This window comes from Anolis carolinensis, chromosome 1, assembly GCF_035594765.1.
Source record: "Anolis carolinensis isolate JA03-04 chromosome 1, rAnoCar3.1.pri, whole genome shotgun sequence".
NCBI lineage: Eukaryota > Metazoa > Chordata > Lepidosauria > Squamata > Dactyloidae > Anolis > Anolis carolinensis.
In genome coordinates this window covers 20,915,445-20,932,159 of record NC_085841.1, presented here as the reverse complement: position 1 = coordinate 20,932,159, position 16,715 = coordinate 20,915,445, and the positions used below count along the sequence as shown (strand labels likewise).

Genomic DNA, 16,715 nt, shown 5'->3' with positions numbered 1-16,715 from the left:
AAAATGGTGCAATGACTTTGATTGTGTTTTGCTGAGATCATTTTATTCTTCTTATGCACCTTCAAGACAGAGTCGGCTATAATACAGACATTAAGAACTTTATCACACTAGCCTGCCGTTTTGTTGCAATCACGTTGTTTAAGCAAATGGAAACATACTATTATTGGAATGATCTTGTCACAATTGTGCAATGCTGAGACTTTGTGGTTGCAAATTCCGACAATCAGTCTTCCCACAGCTTTGCTTCCTACCTATGGTTGCCTACCCAGCACATGGTCACTATGTTTTTTTCTCTCCCCACTCCATTTTCCCACAAGTGTGCAATTGCACAGTTTCAGCTTTCTTGCAAAATAATAATAATAATAATAATAATAATAATAATAATAATCAGCTGATGACCCAAAATGCAGACTGTGCAAGGAAGCTGATGAAACCATTGATCATATCCTCAGCTGCTGTAAGAAAATCGCACAGACAGACTACAAACAGAGGCACAACTACGTGGCCCAAATGATTCATTGGAACTTATGCCTCAAGTACCACCTCCCAGCAGCAAAGAACTAACTGGTGGGATCACAAACCTGCAAAAGTATTGGAAAATGAGCACGCAAAGATACTGTGGGACTTCCGAATCCAGACTGACAAAGTTCTGGAACACAACACACCAGACATCACAGTTGTGGAAAAGAGAAAGGTTTGGATCATTGATGTTGCCATCCCAGGTGACAGTCGCATTGAGGAAAAACAACAGGAAAAACTCAGCCGCTATCAGGACCTCAAGATTGAACTTCAAAGACTCTGGCAGAAACCAGTGCAGGTGGTCCTGGTGGTGATCGGCACATTGGGTGCCGTGCCAAAAGATCTCAACCAGCCTTTGGAAACAATAGACATTGACAAAATTATGATCTGCCAACTGCCAACTACTGGGATCTTCACGCATCATCCGAAAATACATCACACAGTCCTAGACACTTGGGAAGTGTTCGACTTGTGGTTTTGTGATACGAAATCCAGCATATCTATCTTGTTTGCTGTGACATAACAAAATAATAATAATAAACTTTATTTCTATTCCGCCCTATCTCCCCGAGGGGACTCAGGGTGGATTCCAACAAACAACGGCATACATTCAATGTCTTCATAAAACAGATAAATATTGGCATAAAATCCCAATAAGACCCCACATATGAAAACAGCATTAAAAGCTTAACATCAAATTAAAGCTAATAAAATTAAACCAATATAGTCAGAACAGAATCAGACAAGAATTAAATAGTGACATAAAATCTAAACAAATATTCACGGTAATTTACAAGACCTTCCTTTGTTTTGCCGCAGTGGATGGAAATTATCTCACAGGGAAGAGTTGCGGAACAACATCAATACTGGATTCGTTGACAAGGTTTTCCATCAGTGCAAAGAGACTAAAAAAGGTAAAGGTTTTCGTGACAGACTCTGGAGGTTGGTGCTCATCTCCATTTCTAAGCCGAAGAGCCGGCGTTGTCCATACACACCTCCAAGGTCATGTGGCCGGCATGACTGCTTGGACCGCCGTTACCTTCCCGCCGGAGTGGTACCTATTGATCTACTCACATTTGCATGTTTTCGAACTGCTAGGTTGGCAGGAGCTGGGGCTAACAGCGGGCGCTCATTCCGCTCCCAGGATTTGAACCTGGCACCTTTTGGACCACAAGTTCAGCAGCTCGGCGCTTTAACGCACAATTCAAGTGCAAAGCGATAATGAAACAGCACCAACACTGTGCTTTAAGACTCATCAACAGGTACTATTATCTTGTTCTAATTGTACGTTAGCAGCCTCTTGTAATAAACTTATTACAAACAAAGAAATGCAAAATGGCAATCAGGCTATTTCATCAGGGTAACTATCAGTCATTGTCGTACCAATTTCACACATGCTGACTTTCACAGCAGACTTGGTTATATTTTAGTCAGTGCATATACTTGACTTGCATTTGCAGCCAGAATGACTCACTCTGCCTTGTCTCAACCCAAGGACTTTTGTCTAGATAGGATACCCAGAATGATAATCAAGGAGGAACTGAAAATGCCACACTTGCATATGACTGCCAGCGATGAGGAGGCAAATCCTCCCTTCCCTTCTGTACTGAGCGGAGCCACTCTGCGTCTTGGTGCATGTCCAGGGCTCTGTTTCATCCAGTCCTGAAGAAATAGATCAGACTCTCTTTCCTCTGAGCCAGAATCCATGTCAAACAGAGATGTTGCTTAACATTTCCATTCAGCATAACTTTATTTCCAAGCTTCTCTGTGAACAGGGGTTTTTGATTGTTTCAGAACTGAACTGGGACTGTGCTTCCCTCCAGGTGTTGTTGAACTGTAGCTCCCATGATCCTTCACTATTGATTGCACTGCCTAAGGCTGATGGGAGGTGTATCCATAGGAACAAAGAAAGCTGCACTATAATGAAGCAGATCACTGAGTCAATTCCAGTCCAACACTGGCAATTCTGCCCAGGAAGGATCTCCAGGGTTCCAGGCAGGCTTCTTTCCTAAACGTTTTTGAATATTCCTCTCTGGTGTTCTTCCAGCCAAGTATTAATCAGATCCAAACCTACCTAGCTTCCAAAATCAGATGAGATTGGCAGAATCAGTTTGGCATGGTAGTCTATATCTGGCATGCATTGGTATCCTAATTTGTCACAAGGAGGACCAACATCCATAGATTGCCACTTTCCTATCGGAAACACACACATATACCATAACCCAGACATGGGCAAACTTCGGCCCTCCAGGTGTTTTGGCCATCAACTCCCACAATTCCTAACAGCCGGTAGTACCAGTTGTGATATGAGATAAAAACACTATACCATCCCTTCTCCAGATGCTAGTAGATTGTATGTAATTCCCATCTAAGAAGGGCTTTACAGCCCCCTCAAAATCTAGTGGCCAGAATTATCTGCACTGATACTATGTAAATGTTAAACTTGGATGATGATGATGATGATGATGATGATGATGATGATGATGATGATGATGATGGCTTACCTGGACACTGCAACTGCTTAAAGGTGAATAGCCATCTGAACCTGGGACCCAAGATACTAGTATCATGTAACCTGTGCTGTTCTGGACAGACACTTTGACAGGTGGAGATGGAATTCCTGCATAAGAAAGAACAACATCTTCATCAATACAATTCACTGTCCAGAATATATGTAATTTACAGTGAATTTGGACACCCCTACACCACTACAAATCCCAGAAAGCCATAGAATGTGAGAATAGCTATTGAAGTGGGACTGTAGTGCTATTACTGTATAATCTGAAACACCCTGCCCAGTAACTGGTAACACATCCAAGAAAATGTCGGTCTTGTATACAATGAAAAACATCAGAACTTTTTTTCACCACTAGCAGAAATATCATAAATACATACATACACACATCATACATAAAATAAGTGGTCTGTGTATCTAGATGACTTCAAGATTCTTGTAAAAAATATTAGATATATTGTAGACCTAAACCCTGTCCTGGTCTGTTTCAGACACATCTGAAAACACCACTAAGAGCACTCTTTAGAAGATAAACAACATTCCCTATCAGCTAAACATGGGAAGAAAATGTATTTTTTTACTGCCTTGGCACTAAAACCCAATAGGTGTTGCGTGACAAATGTTTTTAATGAGATTTATAGCTCAATTTTCTACATGTATTCAGAACTTTTATGAGATTCAGTGGGATTTTCTTCTTAATAAGTCCTACTGACTCAATGGCACAGTTATGTCAGTAATAATTTGAGGTACTTTTCTAAGCCTTAAAAAGGTATTTCTGCAGAAGAGCTGTTATTTCTCAAGACCAATAATGGCTCAATGGAATCTGGGGCCATTCTGGAGCAGGAATGTTCTAGACTGAACCCGGATTTCATTTTACATGAAGATGAACCCTTAGTGAGGCAGAACCCATGGGCAAACCCAAACTGGAAGGAACCAAGAACATAAGCAAGGAGAGGATGGATGGTGATTTGTCCCAGGGCCCAACACAGAAGGTAAATGTAAAAGGTAAAGATTTCCCCTGACGTTAAGTCCAGTCATGTCTGACTCTGGGGGTTGGTGCTCATCTCCATTTCTAAGCCGAAGAACCGGCGTTGTCCGTAGACACCTCCAAGATCATGTGGCCGGCATGACTGCATGGAGCGCCGTTACCTTTCCGCCGAAGCGGTATCTATTGATCTATTCACATTTGCATGTTTTCGAACTGCTAGGTTGGCAGGAGCTGGGGCTAACAGTGGGCGCTCATTCCGCTCCCGGGATTTGAACCTGGGACCTTTTGGTTCGCAAGTTCAGCAGCTCAGTGCTTTAACACACTTCGCCACTGGGGCTCCCAATACAGAAGGTAAAAGAGGTCAAAGGCAAATGTTTCAGGACCATGGTCAGAACCAAGGGGAAAAAGGAGGTGTTCCAATGAGTTCTTGGTCATTGTAACTGAGAAGGTTGACCACAGAGTAACACTGGAAGACCTAGAGACTCCAAGAGAGAACACTTCTCTAGCCATTTGTAAATCTAGACATGTGTAGGTCTTGTAAGTAAGCTGTATTCTATGGTCAACTTCTGGCACAAGACCTAGAAGTTCCTAGAGATCTGTCCTCTCAAGTTCAAAACAGGTGGATTGGTTTATGTATTATTCTCTACTTTTGCAGGGATCCTATGTCCCTAACTCCAACAGAAGAGAAGGGCCTACGATACACATCTTTGCTTCTGGTTCTGATTACTCCATTCGGGTGTCCACACTGTTACCTTCTAATTAGACTATTGTAATGTATGCAGCGGTGGTGCAGCGGGTTAAACCGTTGAGCTGCTGAAATTGCTGACCGAAAGGTCGGCGGTTCAAATCCAGGGAGTGGGGTGAGCTCCCGCAGTTTGCCCCAGCTTCTGGCAACCTAGCAGTTTAAAAACATGCAAATCTGAGTAGCTCAATAGGTACTGCTTCGGCAGGAAGGTAACAGCACTCCATGCAGTCATGCCGGCCACATGACCTTGGAGGCGACTATGGACAACACAGGTTCTTCAGCTTAGAAATGGAGATGACTACCACTCCCCTGAGTCGGACACGACTAGGCTTAATGTCAAGGGAAAACCTTTACCTTTAATGTGCTCTATGTAAGGCTGCTCTTGAAAAGTGTCTAAAGTTGTTATTCTGTTATATTTATTTCTACATCCCAGGGGACTTCCAGCTGAGTCAATGTCCATGTTTGGGCCCAGCATGTTCTTATGTGTATAGATCATTGCTGGAAAATAGCTTCTTACTTAAACCAGGACCAAACTATTGCTTGGCCTTCTCAAAATCTATACTAATAAGATTTGTCTAGAATAATAAAGTTAATTTCAAACTTGTTATTACTGACCTTTGATATTGATTCGAGCTTCGGTGGATGTTGTGACTCCCTTCTCGTTATGAGCTTCACAATGGAAGATAGCAGTTTCGTTAAGGCCTGCGGATAAAAAGAAGCAACACAAACTCAGACTTGCAGTGGCATATTTCTTACTAGAGCTTGAAAAAGTTACTTTTTTGGACTGTATCTTCCAGAGTCCACCTAACCGGTTTTTATAGCTACATTTATCTAGAAGATATAGCCGAAGAAAAATAACATGCCTAAACTCTGGTGCGAAATGTGGCTATGTCACAAAGAAAAGCTATCCAATCCATTTATTTTCCAGCTTGGCTTGTTTTTTTTAGACCACAGCAAATAAATAAATTTCCAAGTGTCATTTTACAGTTAGAATAAACATCTCTTTAAGTCTAGCACTTCTCTAACCGCAGGGAGGCACTTCATGGGAAAGGATAGCTGCTTTTGTTTTGGACTTTAAAAAACCATCTTTACTCTGCCAAAAATGTGAGTGAACTCTTTGACAGAACTATTTTAAAACCTGCTCGTGCCTTTGGCTGTGGCTCTGGCTGAGCAGCAAACACAGTTGTGAAATGGAAAAGTTTAGCAAACAGGTTATTACAGTGCATGGGAGAGACATAATTCAAGAGGATGTGTGCCTGTTCTCCAGGCTTCCCAAGCCTCATGCCACCCCAAAGGTAGTGTATTCCTTTTCCAATCAGCCCCAGATAGAATGGTTATGCTGTTGAAGATCGTGGGATTTTTAATCCCAAACCTCTGGAACAAACTGAGTTGAAACAGCTGTTTTTGTGTATCTGAGGGCATCTCTTCTTTTAGCCATGTCAAGGATTTATGGGCATACCCATGACTACCTGGCCATTTTGCGTACTACAACTGCCAAGATATCTTCTGAACTTGAGCAACACAATGAAAAACAACCTACATTTTCCAAGTTCACTGTTCATACAATCGCAGAGTTGGAGGAGACTCCCAAAGGCCATCCAGTTCAACCCCCTACCATGCAAGAATACACAATCAAAGAACTCCTAACAGATGGCCATCCAGTAAAAACATCCAAAGAAGGAAACTACATTACATTAATACTCCATGGTTGAACTCCTGTTACCATCAGAGGATTTTTCTTAATGCTTACATGAACTTTATTTTTGTGTAGTTTAAATCTGCTCCTCCATGTCTCTGGAGCAGCACAAAACAAGCTTGACCCCTCCTCAATGTGGCATCCTTTCAAATATTTAAACATGGCTGTCATGTCCCCCCTGAACCTTCTCTTGTCCAAGCTAGACATACCCAGCTCCATAAGAGAGGTGTCTTCTTAGAGCAGTGGTTCTCAAGCTTCCTAATACGGTTCCTCATATTGTGGTGACCCCCAACCATAAAATTATTTTCGTTGCAACTTCATAACTGTCATTTTGCTTCTGTTATGAATCATAATGTAAATATCTGATACTCAGGATGTATTTTCATTCACTGGACTACATTTGGCACAAATACCCAATGCACTCAAATTTGAATACTGGTGGAGTTTGGGGAAAATAGACCTTGACATTTGGGAGTGGTACAGTTCACCTACAATCAAAGAGCATTCTGAACTCCACCAACGATGGAATTGAAGCAAATTTGTCACACAGAACTTCAATGACCAACAGAAAATACTGGAAGACTTTGGCGGGTATTGATCTTGAGTTTTGGAGTTGTAGTACACCTACACCCAGAGAGCACTGTAGACTCAAACAATGATTAATCTAGACCAAACTCGGCATGAATGCTCAATATGCCCAAATGTGAACACTAGTGGAGTTTGGGGAAAATAGACTTTGACATTTGGGAGTTGTAGTTGCTGGGATTTATAGTTCACCTACAATCAAAGAGCCTTTTGAACACCACCAATTATAGAATTGGGCCAAACTTCCCACACAGAACCCCCATGAGCAACAGAAAATACTGGAGGGATTTGGGTTCCTAAGACCATCAGAAATATGTGTTTTCTGATGGTCTTTGGTGATCCCTCTGAACTCCCCGCTCAGGTTGAGAAACGTTGTCTTAGCGGGCCTTGCTCTCTCTCTAGCAGTTTTTCTAGTCACCCGTGGATAACTCTACAGTCAGCTTCCAGAGGACTGTAGAGTTATCCAGATTTCTAGAGAGAACATTTTAATCAAAGTCAAATCCACAAGTGTGCAGAGCAGACTCAGACAAAGCTGGGCGACTTTCCCAAACTCTCCCTAAACGAGGCTGTTTGTCACCTTTTGGGCTGGCAAAAAGATATCTTCCTGTCCTTCAACTCAGGCAGCAATCTCTCTTGCAATGCTTCTGCTCTGATTGGTAACCTTTGCTTCTCAAGAAGCAGCAAAACCAAAAGCGGCCCAGTTGGCTAGTGATCTTTTTGTTATTTCTGTAAATAGGAAACCTTTTCCTTATTAGTATCCAGAATTGTTATGGTTCATCCTTCTTTTGTTTCTTGTTAGTATACTCTGTTCAATACCCACGGAAAGGAATGGAAGCTGTAACACTTCGGCAGAATATGCCCTGTGCCTTGAACACTGTCAGGAGCTGCCACTCCGCATTTTGCAATTCTGGATGGTGGCTGGAAAAAGCTATTTGTAGGCTGATGGAGTAAGGGCTTTGTTTGAAAAGGCAACTTCCTGCCAGACATAAATAAACATCAAGAGCTTTAAAAGAATCCTAATGCTTAAGAACGTCTTTAGATTTGCCCAAGGTCTACAATAAATATTTCCATGCACCTTGCAAGGATGTAGTATAATTTTTAAATTATAAGAATTTTCTATTCTTATTATTTGACTAATGTTGTAAAGACACATATCCTAGAAGAGGAATTGGCAAAGTGCAGGCCCTGGGGCCAAATGCAACCCCAAAGGTTGTTTTCATGAGAGGTACCCTAAATTGCTTTTTTTCTCATGAGAGCTGTAGTTTTACAAGCTCTTTAGCCTTCTCTGGTGCCTCTGAATGCTACAATTCCTATGCTCCATAGCATTAAGACATGGCAGTTAAAATTATGTCAAAACTGCTTTAATTCTCCAATGGAGATACACCCAAAGAGAAAAAAACAAAAACAAAAGTTATTGTTTTCTCAACAGAAACGCCTCTGCATTTCTTATTTCCCTCACCTTGGCTTGAACCGTCTAGCAAGAACACCAGATCATGTCAGAAATAGCCTTATGGCAACCTCTGGTTAATGATTAGACTTCACAACCTTTCTCCAACTTGGTGTTTGTCTCTTAAACCCTGCATATAATTTTATTAAGGAAATGGGCTAAGATGCACACACAAAAATTGGGAAAAAGGTGAAATGCCTGCCACATTCTGGAATACTGAAAGAATGTTTGCTTTGATTTAAAAAAGAAATGAGGAAAAAAAGCAAACACCATCATCAGCAACCACATAAGCCACACGGTATCATGGTTTATAAGGATTCCTTTTACGCATGTTGCACTTCAAAGGATGATGTGTGACTCTCAAACTATTTTTAAAAAACCTCAGGTCCCACAGGCTATCTTTTAGAAAGGGAACTCTATGTGTGGAATTATGGGTTAGGCTACGAAGAAATACAAACTCAATCCCCCAATTTAGATTTCGTAGGCCTTTGGTCTTGTTTAGTCTCATTGTTACTTCACTTCACATTTTACCTTTAGCTGATACAAGCTGATACAGTTAGCCCTGCACTTTTGTGGGTTTGATTATTCAAAGTTTTGATTATTCATAGACTTGATTATAATGTGATTTTTAAAATGATTAAAATCTCTAGGTCCTCCAGAGTGATCCTATGTCAACTTCCTCCAGTCTTAATTTCTAAATTATAAGAATTTTCTAAAGCAGTGGTTCTCAACCTGTGGGTCCCCAGGTGTTTTGCCCTACAACTTCCAGAAATCCCAGCCAATTTACCAACTGTTAGGATTTCTGGGAGTTGATGCCAAAACATCTGGGGACCCGCTGGTCGAGAACCACTGACCTAAAGGTTTCTAGGGAAAACACCTCTTGAAAAGGTCCTCCAATATGATTTTATGGTTAGCTTCAGGCAGAAGTTGATCAGAGAGTCATGTTGGAAGACCTAAAAAATCCTAGAAAGGTGTCCTCTTAGGTTAAAAAATTAGCAATTTATTTATGGTTTTTCATTTCCACTGCCTGTGTCTCTATAATAATAATAATCATCATCATCATCTTTATATTTGTACCCCGCCTCCATTTCCCCAAAGGGACTCGGGGCACCTTACATATGGCACAAAGTGCCTAAAACAATGCATAAAATAAACACACAGTACAATACAAAAGAAAACCACTAGTATATAAAACAACAATTTGAACTCAGAACAGCGCCAATCACCTAAAGTGTCATCTGTCGTAAAAACATGGCCAACCTTAAGCAAGAAGAAAGGAAAGGGATAATCCCACTGATTGGGGAGAGCATAGTAGCATATATGTAAATGTTTACTATAGGATTTGATCCCATCTTTAAATATCCTCCATGCAACGCAAGCAGATCCAACTGAAATAACATTTGCAAAACAGGAACACTGGGAGTTCAATCTAGTACTGCATCTCAGCACAATGTTCTCTAGTTTGATTAGCAACAGCTCTGTAGGACTTTCTCCAGAGAAATGGAGATGGTCCCTGAACTTTTAACAGTTGTCTAGAAGAAAGAATTTCAGCAGGTGTCACTTGTCATCAACCAGATAAAAGGCAACATCTGATTAAATTTGCATTCCTTATTGACCAATAAAGGTACCAAAGCCATCACTATAGAATAATAATGTTGGAAGAGATCCCTGTGGGCTTTCCAGTCCAACCCCAGATATCGGGTCTTGCATTTGCTTTGCACAGTCAGGTATCACAATTGTAGATCTGGTAGAGAAGTCACATGAATGAGTTAATGAAAGGGCACATCCTATCATTTCAATAAGCACAGCAATTTAGAAATGGTTTTAAAATATCCAAAGAAGGAGACTCAACAACACTCTAAGTCAGCATATTCCACCATCCTATAGCTATTGTTACCTAATATTCCTAATATTCAGGTGGAATCTCTTTTCCTGAGCTTTGAATTAATTGATCCACATATTAATCTCTGCAGCACCAGAAAACAAGCCTGCTCCATCTTCAATATGACATCCTTTCAAATATTTAAACATGGCCATCATGTCATCTCTTCACCTTCTTTTCTCCAGGCTAAAAATACTCAACTCCCTAAGCTGCTTCTCATACAGACTCATGGTTTCCAGACCTTTTTCCATTTGGTCAACCTTTTTCGCAACCCTACAGCTCTCTGTTGTCTCAAGAAGCGATCTTTCCCAAGCTATTACTGCCTTCAAATCTTCATTTTCTTGAATGATATATATCAGAATTCTACAGCTGGCTTGGGGATGCAAAGTGATCTAATTACAGGTGCATCTACATTATGTAGTTTGCGATGTATAGTTTGGTGAGGCATCAGCAATTTTTGGCAGAGAATACTAAAGACCTTGTAAAACTACAGCTCCCATTTTTCCACAGCATGGAGCCATGGCAGCCAAAGTGATGTCAAACTGAATTGATTCTACAATGCAGATGCACCCCAAAAGAGCAATGATCCCAAACCCTGCCTGTAAAACCAGTCTCTTCCAAAGAATAGTCAATAGTGCAGTAAAGGCAACACTTTGAAAACGAAAGAATAATAAATGATAAAAGTAGCTTTTAAAGTGGGCTGTTCACAAATGCCTCATGCCAAATAAAATGTGTTAATCTTTAAAGTATCACAAGACTCCTGTCAGTTTTTGTTGAAACACATTAAAACACACCCGTTCACCTCCATCACTTCTCTGCTCGGAAATAATAACAGATTAGGTCTCGTCAAATCAAATACAACCAGCAATGTGAGCATATACAGCAAGCCAGAGAGTTTCTTTTCAATTACTTGATTGTTAGATTTTTGTCCAAATGCACAGAGAGAATTTCAAAATGTCCTTGCTTCCATGCAGAATCAAAATGAATCAGCATACAAAACACACATGTTGGAAACACAGTAGTACTTGGCTTACCTGGCACAGTCAAGACCGATGGAGATATTTCTTTCGTAGCAATGAGGCTGCTGTTCCAATGCCAGCGGATCTCAACAGGCTCAGGAGGTCCCACCGCTTTACAGGTGAGATTGAACGGTGTGTTTCGGGTCACATTCAGCCCCTGCGGCTGTTTAATGAAGTATGGCAGTCCTGAATGCAACAGAAAGAAATGAGTTTTTGGGAAGGCTTAAAGGGAAAAGAGAAAGACAGGAACTAAAGAGCCCTTTCTCTCACCCAGGCCTGGGCAAACTTCGGCCCTCCGGGTGTTTTGGACTCCAACTCCCACAATTCCTAACAGCCTAACAGAAAGTGTCAGGTTAGAGCAGGCATGGGCAAACTTCGAAGGGCTGAAGTTTGCCCATGCCTGCTCTAACCTGACACCTTCTAGATCAGGGTGAGCAAAGTCAAGTCTCTAGGCAAAGTGTGGCCTACATGCCCCTTGTGATGCTGGGACCGCCGCCCAGCATCACAAAACCCCTATATTCCCCCCTCACCCAAATTGTCCCAAAATCTCCCAAACTTCCTTAAAAACATAACAATATGGAGGGCTGCATCCGGCCTGTGGGCCTTTGCTGGGGACCCTTGATCTACATTGTAAAATGAGTGCAGTTTGACACCACTTTAACTGTCCTGATTCAATGCTATGGAATTCTGGAATTTGTAGTTTGGTGAGGCAACAGCACTCTTTGGCAGAAGAAAGCTAAAGACCTTGTAAAACTACAATTCCAAGGATCCCATGACATAGAGCCAAGGCAGTGAAAGAGGTTTAAAACTGCATTCATTCCACAGTGTAAAGGCACCCATATACAGATCTTTTAAAGTTCAAAATAAAGCTAGGAGCTATACTCACTGCCAGACATATTTTCCTTGGCTGTAATTTATACTATGCCTTCCTCATGTCAAAATGAGACTGAAGGCAACATTTTCAATGCAATACCACAAAGGACAACAATTCAACAGCAATATCTCATCATCGAGCGATGCTTTCAAACCCGAGCTTACCTTCGAACAAAACCAAAATAGGATCTGATACTATTTCAGTGGTATTGACTTTCAATTTGCATCTGTAAGACCCATTATCAGCACGCTGGATATTGTTGATACTGCAGGGAAAAGGAGATGGAAGAAAGACTTATAAGGCCATCAGTGTTGACTGTGGGACTTAGCCGCAGAAGGAAGACGTCCAAAATAATTCTGCAGTATTTGAGGGACGATCAAAAATAAATATGGCACGAATCCACATGGAAAAAATGTCCTGGGAATAACCTAGCTTTTTTGCTGGCATTCTGAAAAATGAAGAGTGTTCCCATCCAGATCAGTGACCAGCTCATGGTTTAGTGAAGCACCGGCACTCTTTGGCAGAGAAGGGTGAATACTTTGTGAAACTACAACTCCCAGAATTCCATACCACTGAGCTATGGTAGTTAAAGTGGTGTCAAACTGCATTCAGTTGATACACCCTTAGGCTTGACCTTGGGGCTAAAATGGGAGAGCTACTCCACCAGCCTTGCCACTAATGAGAGAGCAACATAATAAGGACAAACAGGCCCAACACCAAGATCTTGGCTGGGAAGGTTATTCTGAAACCTATCAAAGCTGGTACTGCAGACCACGCTATACTTTCTTTCTTCTTATATTTTATAGTTAAGGTGTAGGTAAGGAGCATATATATGGTATCATATGGTCATTCTATAATTTCCATTAAAATATATTTGCCTACCAAAAGAATATGATATATCTTCCCAAGTGAATGTGTTTCAATGTGTTGTCGAAGGCTTTCATGGCCCAGATCACAGGGTTGTTGTATGTTTTCCAGGCTGTATGGCCATGTTCCAGAAGTATTCTTTCGGACGTTTCGCCCACATCTATGGCAGGCATCCTCAGAGGTTGTGAGGTATGGAGAAACTAAGCAAGGAAGGTTTATATATATCTGTGGAAAGTTTCCCCATACCTCACAACCTTTGAGGATGCCTGCCATAGATGTGGGTGAAATGTCAGGAGAGAATACTTCTGGAACATGGCCATACAGCCCGGAAAACATACAACAACCCTGAATTGGTTTCACATCAGAGTAGTAGAAGGGTGAGAAGGGCGGGATATAAATATCATAATAAATAAATAAATAAATAAATAAATAAATAAATAAAACACCTGCTGGAGTTATGAAGGGGCTATGGCTTGACTAGGGGTGCATCTACACTGTAGAACTAATGCAGTTTGACACCACATTGACTGTCATGGCTCAGTGCTCTGGAATCCTGGGAGATGTAGTTTTACAAGATCTTTAGCCTTCTCTGCCAAAGAGTGCTGGTGCTTCAAACTACAACTCCCAGGATTCCTGCTACTTGTATGACCAATCAGATTTTTCCTTATCCTTGTGGAATGAGCCAATAGGATCCTGTCATGGGAGTGGTAGTGCACAATACATATTTTTTTCTGGCTGAAGCATGGAATTGGATGCAATCTGTTCAAGGTTTAAATAATATTTAAGTTGTTTACCGGAAGGCAGATGTCATAGAAATATGCTCATTATCATCTAATTGGTAATGCTGGCTGGCCATCCTATCAGCATGAAGCAGCTCTTTTCCATTCTTCCACAAGGAAATAGTTGCGGAATCCTGGTTAATTAGTGATCTAGGAACTTTGATAGAGCAATTAAATTTGATGTCCGTATGTTCAGCAATTGGTATCTTTCCTACTGTTGGGTTAAATTTAACGGATTGAAGAGGGTTGGCTCCATCGCCTTCAGGAGTGGTGAATGTATTCACTTTCGCAGTCCTGGAGCCCATTGGAGGGGCTGATGGATACATTACGGACATCTTGACAGGAAGTGAGCGAGATAGGCGGTGGAACATCTTTGCCTCCTCTAAATGCAAATGTGATGTTGACCATGATGTGTCCGACCTCTTCGCTCCTTCAATAAGATCTGCAAATTAAGAGATAGAGCTCAGACACGATCACAGAATCATAGAGCTGGTCCATCACCATTCTGCCACTTGGGAGCACACAATCAAAGCATTCTCAATTTATGGCCATCCAGCCTCTGTTTTAAATCCTCCAGTCAAGATAGCACCAACACAATAAAGTGGTTGAATATGTAAAAGTAGAGTTAGAGAGGTCTGATTAAGGCACATTTCCCCAGCCTAAACACCTCCAGATGTTTTAGTTACAATTCCCATTAACTCCACCCAGCCTAATGATCGAGTGTTATGGGAGTCCTCATTAAGAACATCTCAGAGACATTAAGCTGGAGGAGGCTGTTGGGAATTATGAAAAAAACAAAACCCCAACAAATTCCATTACTAGTGAAATTACCTTGTTTCCCCCAAAATAAGACATAACCTGAAAATAAGACCTGTCATGATTTTTCAGCATTTCTGAGGATGCTTGAAATATAAGCCCTATTTCAAAAATTAGCCCTAGATATAGTTCATTTAGAAAGTCAGTTTGGAAATATAAGATTTCCCCTGAAAACAAGCCCTAACACATCTTTTGGAGCAAAAATTAATATAAGATTGTGTCTTATTTTGGAGGAAACAGGGTATAAGGAAACTTTTTAAAATTTAGTTAAAAGTTATGCTCTCAATTGGCCATCAATTTGTTAGACAAAGTGTTGTGGATTGCAATGCATATGGGGATGGGGAAGAACACCAAATCAACAAAATACTATCTTAAGCATATTTCAACTTGTAGGAATGTAGATTTGCTGAATAATTAACTAGGATTTTGCCTGAACTTTGCCTTTGCAGAATTGTGGCAATTAATCCGTATTTTAATAGGCTGCTCAAGGAACTTCCATCACAACTGCTCAAGTTTAAATGCCAAATTGCTCTCAACAAGCATGAATGATTTCCCTGAAGTTAAAACAAAACAGACCGTGCAAGAACAACCCCAGCAAGCTTCAATTAGTAAACGATTTGCAAAAGGGTAAGGCAGCAGATTTATGGGCCCCATTTCTGGCTTACTCAAGGAAAAATTAGTAATTGCTAAATGCTTAGAATGTCCATGGTTCTCCCATAACTGCAACTAAAATACAAGATGCCATGAAAATAATACGTTATAATATTAAACCATACATCAAAGCAACCACTGACACACAAAAAATGGGAATTTCAGAGACAAAACAATCAGGGCCAGCTAACACCTCCCAACAAAGGATGCCTCCAGGCAAGAAGCAGCCAGGCTTTGAAGCAGCAAGGCCATTCAAAGCTAATTGAGTGGTCTGTCGGGGTTTATATATCTGTGGAATGTCCAGGGTGGGAGAAAGCACTCTTGTCTGCTTGAAGCAAGTGTGAATGTTGCAATTGGCCACCTTGACCAGCTAACACCTCCCAAGAAAGGATTCCCCCAGGCAGGAAGCAGCCAGGCTTTGGAGCTGCAAGGCCATTCAATGCTAATCAAGGTGTCCAACTGCAACACTCACACTTGCCTCAAGCAGACAAGAGTTCTTTCTCCCATCCTGGACATTCCACAAATATATAAACCCCAACTTGCCTGGTTTCCAACAGAACTTCACAACCTCTGAGGATGCCTGCCATAGATGTGGGTGAAACATCAGGAGAGAATGCTTCCAGAACATAGCCATGCAGCCCGGAAAACTCACAGCAACCCAGTGATTCTGGCCATGAAAGCCTTTGACAACACATTAGGATAGTGCTACCAAAGGTCAAAAACACCATGAAGGCACACAATGACAGCTACAACAAAGCACTACCCTACTTACACATTTAGTTACTAAGGCAGAAGAGAGAGTCAAGAAAAGCCCATTTCACATGAAAGGGAATTGAAATCATGCCTACTGTCTTTGTTCCTTTTTTAATGCACTCATCGGATGGTATTAATACCATACATGGGCAAGTTGAGTGTGCACAAAGTTCTCTCCCTTTTAGTGGGGATCCAGCAAAATAATGGTTCCTTGTGCATGCCATATAAAGCTCGTGAACATACATTTGTATGTTCTTAGGCTGAAATTGCAAAGAAGGAAACAGAAAGTCCGATCTGCTCACATTTGCCACTTGCTGCATCCTTGTCTCCCATTGAACTGATCTGTGTTTATGCTATGATTCCACCAGAATCCAGCATCCCATTAAAGTTATAGTGGGTGGAAAAATCAATTTAAAAAATGAGGCACAGTGGTCACAACAGGCAACTTGCCACACTGCCAACTTTTTGTTATCTGTCCTTCTTATGGTCCATTTCAAAAGGAGAGACTGAAGCATAGGTCTCACATAGAAACCCCCCATAGAAATCAAATTGGAAGAAATAGGTTTAATATTGACTTGA

The 16,715-nt window shown here is 41.2% G+C and overlaps 1 protein-coding gene across 1 annotated transcript in view; it reads right to left on the bottom strand.

Annotated features, from left to right (window-relative positions):
• Positions 1–16,715, bottom strand: part of mertk (MER proto-oncogene, tyrosine kinase) — a 63,143-nt gene that overhangs the window by 43,612 nt on the left and 2,816 nt on the right. Inside the window, exons 2-6 of the mRNA XM_003227004.4 lie at positions 13,932–14,358; positions 12,435–12,535; positions 11,412–11,582; positions 5,383–5,469; positions 3,024–3,139 (exon numbers count right to left, since the gene is read on the bottom strand). Of these exons, the coding sequence (XP_003227052.2) occupies positions 3,024–3,139; positions 5,383–5,469; positions 11,412–11,582; positions 12,435–12,535; positions 13,932–14,358 (902 nt within the window). The remainder of the gene's footprint in view (positions 1–3,023; positions 3,140–5,382; positions 5,470–11,411; positions 11,583–12,434; positions 12,536–13,931; positions 14,359–16,715) is intronic.